General features: G+C 46.8%; 1 protein-coding gene across 1 annotated transcript; it reads left to right on the forward strand.

The window, feature by feature from the left end:
• The first annotated feature begins 622 nt into the window (after nucleotides 1-622).
• LOC116593702 (lysozyme C, milk isozyme) lies at nucleotides 623-3,202 on the forward strand. The gene is made up of 4 exons (XM_032348036.1): nucleotides 623-837; nucleotides 1,864-2,025; nucleotides 2,584-2,662; nucleotides 3,014-3,202. Exons 1-4 carry the CDS (start codon nucleotides 699-701, stop codon nucleotides 3,078-3,080), a joined length of 447 nt encoding a protein of 148 aa, XP_032203927.1. The 5' UTR covers nucleotides 623-698; the 3' UTR covers nucleotides 3,081-3,202.
• The last annotated feature ends 5,419 nt before the right edge of the window (nucleotides 3,203-8,621 follow it).

The following is an 8,621-nucleotide window of genomic DNA, read 5'->3' on the forward strand; positions in this document are numbered from 1 at the left end:
TCAAGACCTTGTACTCTAATAATTACCAGCTTTTTCTAGCCATATATATCCCCTATTAGTTCCATTTCTCGGGAGAACCCCACTAATACAAGACGCTTGATGATCACTGATCACACAGATAATAGATCAAATTCAATATAATTGGGGGTTTAGATCTGAGGGTTTCTTGCAGACACAAAGATCTCATGAACTTGAGTTCTAGTGGTCTCCTATCCAACCAATAGTTTACTGAATGCAGATGTCAGGAGATCGTCAATTTCTCAAAACTCAGTGGTGCTCATCATGGCTCCCCCACTAGCCTAAGCAGTAAAATACCTTCAACCAAGCACAGATAATGAACAAAGTTCAGCAAAACACAGGGACAAGCCCCTCTAGAGACATTCCAACAAAAGCATGAAGCTTGACAATCATACTCCCTTCTCCTACCAACTACCATTTCCCTCCTGTACACATTTGCCCAAAACCAGGAGCCACCCCCACCAAAATGAGACTTTATTCCCGATATTTTTCTTGGTTACAGTCCCTTCCCTAAGGTTCACACTGGTTGGACCAGTTTGGGGAACTAACCTTGGACAACCATGTCCTTCCTGGAACAGATGCCAGCATTATTGCCCAATCAGAGACACCTTTGTGCCCGGAAGGTATAAGAGACAACAGCCCCCTGGGCATAGCAGACTTGAGCCCCACCAGCTGCAGAAATGAGGTCTATTCTGATCATCACCCTTCTTAGTTGTTTCTGTGCAGTGTATGAGGCTAAAATCTTCTCCAAGTGTGAGCTGGCCCACAAGCTAAAGACCAAGGGAATGGATGACTACCATGGCTACAGCCTGGCAGACTGTGAGTGTGAATGTTCTTTCTGTCTCTGCCCAAAGAGACCTTCTTCCCCAGCCAAGAAGTCTCTCCCTTTTCACTTCCTGATTTATTCATTCGTCCGGGCTCTCTTCCACTCCCCGTCTGCTCTTCTTGTCTCTGCCTCCACGGCCTCATATCCCCTATCAGGATCTCCTTTCCTCTCTTTCCCCCAGGGATTATTTTATCTACAATAAATTTTCTTCTACTGTTCCCCCATGTCACCTTCCCAGCTGGCAATCTGGAATCCTTCCTTGGAAGCGCCACGATTCACCCAACCTCTCCCCGTCCTGCTCTCACCTTTGCTTTCATCTGCGTCTTTTTCAGTCCCGATCTCTGCAGCACACTGGGTGCTGTCTCCCACGCTCTCCCCTGCCCTTCTGTCCACCAAAAAATAACCTACATCTGCTGCCTTTGTCTCAAGTTTGTTCTATGTCACGAGGGAGTTGGATGGGGACTGTGAGAACAGAAGGCGAGGCGGTGAGTGACGAGGTGCAAGAAGGACCGAGAGTCTCTGTCACCGTCTCATTAGTAAGAACACATGAAGCTATTTCAGGTTCCTTTGAATATCTTCATTTCTCTTCATGCCAAATATACTTTCTTGTCACTAATCCCCCAAGGATGGCTTTTTGGGGCTTCCTTTCTAGGATCCTCCTCCATTACTTCTCCACCTCCTCTCTTCCATATACTTTGGGATAGAAGGCTGCATGAATATACAAGGCAGGAGTTGGCTATTCAGCTGGGAGATGAGGCTGGAAAGGTAGACTTGGGAGACAGATGGCAACTGATGGATTGATTATTGGCCATTCCAAATGCATTTATTTAACAATTGTGATTACACACTTACCACGGGCTAATTATTGCTTGGGACAAGGAACACACAAGGATCATCAATCTCATAGTCTTTGTTTCCATCTCAAGGGACTTTCCAGCAGTTCTAGTATAGCACAAGTTGTGTCTCGTTGTGAAACAATCCCCCTTGTCTACACACACAGTTTGCTCTCTCTGACACATGGGTCTGCATGGCTCAATATGAGAGTAACTTCAACACCCGGGCCTTTAATGGGAAAAATGCCAATGGCAGTAGTGACTATGGGCTCTTCCAGCTGAACAGCAAGTGGTGGTGCAAAAACAGCCATCATTCCTCAGCAAATGCCTGCAACATCATGTGCAGCAGTAAGGACGACCCCCTCTGAGGGCTGGGTAAATAAAGTAGGGCAGGTAAAGAAGGTACGAAATTGAACGCTCTACTCCCTGCACTGGAGAAGCCCAGGACAGGGAATAAGGGGGCCCCGGACAGTCCTCGCATCTAAAACAGGATTCCACAGAGCCCCTCCTGCCAAAAAGGAGGAAGCAAGACACATTGACCCCTGATTGAACTTCACCTTCGTGGGTCCCCATCCCTCAAGCCACGTTATTCAGTCCTTGTCCACACACCCCCACGCGGCACTCTGGACACGCTAAGTGGTCTCCTGAGAACAGAGGCTCTCCCTTGTCCATTCGGTCCTGGATGCCCTCCGCAGACAGCCATGTCAGAGGCAGATTCAAAGTAAGGCAAGAAAACCCAGGCACATGGGAGGCAAACCCCCAAGAGGGCTCCAGAGATAGAGGGCTTCTGAGTCAGGCTCCGTTTCCTCTGGAAATTCCCCCGCCAAAAAAAAAAAAAAAAAAGGATTGATTAATGAAAAAGGAAAAGGGATTTTTCCCTCCCCACTCAGCCCCTTTTCCTTTCAGAGTTTCTGGATGACAACATCAATGATGACATTGTCTGTGCCAAGAGGGTTGTGAGAGATCCTAAGGGGATGTCCGCCTGGTAAGTAGAGCGTGAAGTGCAGAGACCAGCCCCTCTGCCAGACATGGACCCAGTCAGTATTTGGGATGCTGGTAGAATCAGCAGCATCTCTGCTGTAGGATTCTCCCTGGGCTTTGTAGGAATCAGAGCTTGTTCAGACATAAAGGGAGGCAGAGTAATATGGTGCCATGCTCACCCCAAGCATCCTGGCAGCACCGACTCCCACGTCCCCAGTCAGGCAAACCCTGCCTGTCTGAGACTCTCCCACAGCATCAACAGACTGCAGCCAGCAGACCCTACATTCCTTCTCAGCTGAACCCCTGTAGACTCCTACCCCTGCCTCGGATTTATGCTGTGTTTCTCTGTTCCTAGGATGGCCTGGGTAAAACACTGCAAGGGCAAGGATTTGTCCAAATACCTGGCCAGCTGTAAGCTGTAAAATGGCAATGGAATATGGCTCCTGGAGAAGATGGCCCTGGAGGCAAGGTAGTTCTTCAAGGTTCTTGGAAGTTCTGAATTTTCCCTGCTCTCTGACTCCAAAATAAAAGTTACTCAATTTCAGCTGTCTCAAGTATCATGTTTAAGGGCTGGGTTATGACAGAGACTTGCTTCCTGCTATAGACAGCTGGAGGTCCTGTTCCCTCCAAGCCCATCCCCAAAGTTCCCCCATCTCCTCTGGAAAGATGAGGAAAATCCTTTACTGAAAACTGCTGGAGGCTGAAATTGACAGATGAATACAGCATTCCAGATGTGAGCTCTTATGAAATTCATTTATAACGGTGGCTAATATTATTCTCCATCACCAGGAAGGAGAGTGCAAGATACAAGAGAAGAGAACTGTGGGAGAGATGTGGTTTGGACATAGAGAAGGAAAGGCAGAATCAGGATGATTATGTTAAGCTGCCACAACGGAGTCCCCGAAATACGGTGTTCTCACAAAGCGGTCCACGGTGGGTAGACAGGCTCCTTTGTCCCACATAGACATTCAGAAATTCAGATTCTTTCCATTATGCATCTCTGTCATCCACTAAAGCATTACTACTAAAAGCCTGGTCCACAAACTGGCAGCACCAGCAACATCTGGATACTTGTTAGAAATGTAAATTATTGGGGCTCCTGGGTGGCTTAGGCATCGGGCATCTGCCTTTGGCTCAGGTCATGATCTCAGGGTACTGGGATTGAGCCCCGCATCAGGCTCCCTGCTCAGCCGGAAGCCTGCTTCTCCCTCTCCCACTCCCCCTTGCTTGTGTTCTCTCTGTCTGTCAAATAAATTAATTAATTTTTTTAAAAAGAAGAAATGCAAATTTTGGGACTCTTGCAGACCTACTGAATCCTTGTTTTAATTTCTGTTTTCATGAGCTCTCCAAGTGATTCTTATGCATTAAAAAAGAAACTGAGAAGCACTGCCCTAAGGCGTTGTCCTACATGGACAATGTTAGCTTGGAGGCACTCCTTGCTCTAAATTGGGGGCATGTAGGGCTTCTAAATGGCTCAGTCGGGGTTAAGCGTCTGCCTTGGGCTCAAGTCATGATCCTGGGGTCCTGCAACCAAGCCCCACATCATGTTCTCTGCTCAACAGGGAGCCTGCTTCTCCCTCTGCCCCACTCTCTGTTTGTGGTTTCTCTCTCTCAAATAAAGAAAATCTTAACGGCATGAAGGGAAGTAAGTTTGGAGAAACACACATGCAATGTTTCAAGGTCCAGGCCTGGAAGAGACCCACTTCCATTAATACTCCAGAGACAGAATTTAATCGCAAGCCATTCCTGGCGGCAAGGGGGCCGGGAGATATGGTACCAGCGGGGCACCCCAGGTCCTGGAAACAGAGCTAGTATTACCAGAAAAGGGGCAAATGGATTTGGATGGACAACTAGTAGTTTCTGCCCCAGTAATTAATAATTCATTTAATAAAGTAAATCATAATCATATTCCTAAGGTGTAAATGTTTCCAGATAACAGTATTTTTGTCTCCCACCATCCCTTTAAATTTATTCTGTGGGGTATGTTCTTCTCCTGCCTCTGGATTAAAAACTCAGGCATGACTTTCCTGATCACCATTAAGTAATGAGACCATACCAACTCTGTCCAAGAATTCCCTCTCCTCTCTCCGGCTCTTTTCTTGGCATCTCCAACATGTTTTATAGACTGACAAGCAGAAGATTAAATAAAGATGCAAAATATATTCTCCACAATCTCCTTTTTTGTTTTTTAAAGATTTTTATTTATTTATTTGACAGAGAGAAAGATCACAAGTAGGCAGAGAGGCAGGCAGAGAGAGAGGGGGAAGCAGGCTCCCGGCTGAGCAGAGAGCCCGATGTGGGGCTCAATCCCAGAACCGTGAGACCATGACCTGAGCCAAAGGCAGAGGCTTTAACCCACTGAGCCACCCAGGTGCCCCCAATCTCCTTTTTAAATAATTATGGTCTCACATTTCGTTCTGAAATGTGATCTCTATTGTCTTGAAGCCTCAGCAGAACCTAAACAAAAAAGTTTCCCCCTTAACCTCCTGATACAATAAGTTTACATACAGCGCTGGCAGAGGACTTTCGGAAACCACCACTGAGCACTCTGTGTGTTACAGAAAGACACTGATGACCGCTATACTGCCTTGCTGTTCCTGAAGCCACCAGTGTCCAGGCAGCTAGCTCTCCGACTGGATCCCACTCTCTTGCGGCTGCTGCTCCAGCAGCTGGCGGGATCCCTCTCATCTGGTTGCCATGACCATGGCTTAGCTCCAGCTGAAGGTTCCCAGGTAGGAGAAGAAAACAGTGGAGGGACAGCAGGGTAAGTAACAAGGAAATAGAGGCCAGCTTGTATTCTGGTACCAGGACCACACAGCTCTTTATCAGGGCTAGTTCTAATTCTCCCCCGGTTTTTCTGGAGGAAGTTCTCTGCACCTCCACTCTCCCGGAGACAGCAAGGTGGATTCTCACAACCATCCAAGAACCCTGCCCGTTTCTGCGCTAGAGGGAGTTATTATTCCCTGTTCCTTACTGCGCACCGCGCCCCCCCCCGACCCCCCAACCCCGTCATGGATCTTCTGGAGCACTACAATGATCCCCTACACATAGATGTTGAACTTGGACATGTGGTTTGCTTTGTCAACGGAATGTTAGCATATGTGACACAAATAGAAACAGAAAATGTGGCTGCATGGCTTCCTTTGGCCTCTTGTGCTCCTGTGATAGCCAGGCAATCACGCCTCAGGTACTCACCATTCCCAACGCCCTCCCCACAAGCTGGGCCTCAGAATGAAACATGTGGAACAGACTTGAACCCAGTCCAAATCCTGGCTCCTAACGTAGAGTCCCTTCCCCCCTCCAACCAGTCAAAAACCCACCAAACCCTGAAGCAGGGAAAAAAATGTTATAAGCCAATGAGTTTTGAGGTGGTTTATGACACAAGAAAAAAAAAATTGACTGGGGTGCCTGGGTGGCTCAGTCGGGTCATGATCTCGAGGATCCCCGAGTTGGGCTTCCTGCTCATTGGGGAATGTGCTTTTCCCTCTCCTTCTGTGATCTCTCTCTTTCTCTTTCTCTTTCTCTCAAATAAATAAATAAATAAGATCTTTTAAAAAAAGAAAAACTTACTAATACCCTTCCCCATTCCTGTGTCTTCTCAGAGTTGTCCCCCTTACATGACCACCACAAATCCTATCACCACTTGGATTCCTCTCCCCACTGGCAAGACTCTTCACTGCGAGGGAGCAGATGCTGTACCTCCCTTGATGAATTTGCATTACATTTAGCTTGAATATGTTTACTGAGCCTTTACTTAGTGGTTAATTGCCCTGAAAGGAGATTTATATGAGGGTCTTGCCCTTTATGATATTACAAACCCAGGGAGAGATTCTAAAGTCCCCAGAATAATCCAACCAGTAACTAATTTAAGTGGGTCCTTAATCAAAATCTAATATAGCTCTTTTCCTCTCCCCACATAAACCAAGAAGGGAATGTAGACTTAGATTCTTTAAGTGTTGTTTAGGCATTTATGAAATAAAAGATTTGGGGGGGGGGCACTTCTCTAAACTGATATTTGGGTGCAAGATATTTTTACTCACCCCCGAAAATGCAAAATTATTCTTTTTAATTCTATAAAAATCGACTAAAGAACGGCTGAGGCAATGTAAAGAAAAACAAAACCAGAGGAATACCTGGGTGGCCCATTCAGCATCAGATCATGATCTCGGGGGTCCTGGGATCAAGCCCAGCGGGGTTGATCTCGGGGGTCCCTCTCCCTCTGCCACTCCCCCTACTTGTGCTCTCTCTCAAATAAATAAGTAAAATCTTTAAAAAAAAAAAAAAAAAAGAATAAAAGCTGTCTAAAAAAATAAAACTGGGTCAACCACAAGTACGATAATAAGATATAAATCTCAAAACTGCGCTCTATCTAAAAGGAAAGACTAAAGTAAGACTTCAGAGTCAATACCCTACACAACTGGCACCATTCGTTACAGGAATACACACTTGTAGAGGGCACCACATGACACGCTCTTATTTATGAGTCTATCTGGATTCTTACACCAGCTCTGACCTAATTACTTGGTGTTATGGATTGAATTGTGGCCCCCAAAAAAGAAGGCCTAATGGCTGGTACCTTGGAATGTGAATTTATTAGGAAATAGGGTCACTGCAAGTGTAAGCAGTGGAAGTAGGGTGGGTCCCTAACCCTACATGACTGGTGTCCTTATAACACGACAGCCATGTGAAGACAGGGAAATGACATGTGATGAAGACAGATTGGAGATAGGAAACTGCAAGTCAAAGAATGCCCCAAATCGCTGGCAAACCACTGGAAACTAGGAAGAGGCGAGGAAAGAGTTTTCCCCAACAGATTTCAGAAGGAGCGTGGTGCTGCCAATGCCTTTTGATTTCAGACTTCTGGCTTCGGGAACTGTGAGAGAATACATTTCTGCCCCTGTGTTAGTGGGGGAGGTGAGAGAACATATTGCCTTAAGAATGCCCTTCTGCCTGCATCTGACCCTTTCCCGCAACGATTTAGGATGTCTTTCGGCCTGTTCCACTCCTCACTCCTAAATTACAGGATATTTCTCCTCCTGTCAAGCTCTCTTTGTCAGCATTCATTGGGATCGGCTATACACGGTAGATTGTAGAACTGCAGGAACTACTAGTGCTGTTACTAGTACAACCTTCACTGGCTTACACTGCCTTAGTGCTTCTATGTGCCAGGCCTGTTTATAGCCTCATCTTCATTTCACAGAGACAGGCCTGTCTCGGGTCCTCTGCCACACTCAGGCACCGGCTGGAGTGAGCTGTGGGAATCATGACTTGGTGTGAACATGGTGCTGTGGCCGGGAGGAGAAAGAAGTAGCTGAGAGCACTGAACTACAGAGTTTGTGCTGCTCAGGTTAGCACCTGCCCTCAACGGGATCCCTGACACCAAACAGCAGATCTCAGGTGAGAAGAAGCTGTCATCAAGTGGAACCAATGGAGAAAAGGATTGGAGTTTTAAGACTTAATGCTCTGGGGCACCTGGGGGGCTCAGTCGGTTAAGAATCTACCTTCAGAGGCACCTGGGTGGCTCAGTGGGTTAAGCCTCTGCTTTCGGCTCAGGTCATGATCTCAGGGTGCTGGGATTGAGCCCCGCATCGGGCCCTCTGCTCAGCAGGGAGCCTGCTTCTCCCTCTCTTTGCCTGCCTCTCTGCCTACTTGTGATCTCTGTCTTTCAAATAAATAAATAAGATCTTTAAAAAAAAAAAAAAGAATCTACCTTCAGCTCAGGTCATGATCCTAGGGACCCAGGATTGAGCCCCACATTAGACTCCCTGCTCAGTGGATAGTCTGCTTCTCCGTCTAAACCCCCTCACCCCACACTCCTGCTCTCTTTCACTCTTTCTCTGAAATAAATAAATAAAATCTTGAGTGGGGGGGAAAAGACTCACTGTTCTGGAGTGAGGGTGTGAGAAGAGATGGGAACCAATTCCCTCTCACATTACATGATAAGCACAAAAAGAACAGGAGCT

The sequence above is a fragment of the Mustela erminea genome, chromosome 6 (assembly GCF_009829155.1).
Source record: "Mustela erminea isolate mMusErm1 chromosome 6, mMusErm1.Pri, whole genome shotgun sequence".
NCBI lineage: Eukaryota > Metazoa > Chordata > Mammalia > Carnivora > Mustelidae > Mustela > Mustela erminea.

What these genes read in the sequence shown, in the direction of transcription:
- LOC116593702 (XM_032348036.1), top strand. Translation starts at nt 699, where the DNA reads ATGAGGTCTATTCTGATCATCACCCTTCTTAGTTGTTTCTGTGCAGTG. An exon ending in CTGCAACATCATGTGCAGCA is followed by an intron (nt 2,026 to 2,583) that starts GTAAGGACGACC and finishes TTTTCCTTTCAG; the next exon opens with AGTTTCTGGATGACAACATC. An exon ending in CCTAAGGGGATGTCCGCCTG is followed by an intron (nt 2,663 to 3,013) that starts GTAAGTAGAGCG and finishes CTCTGTTCCTAG; the next exon opens with GATGGCCTGGGTAAAACACT.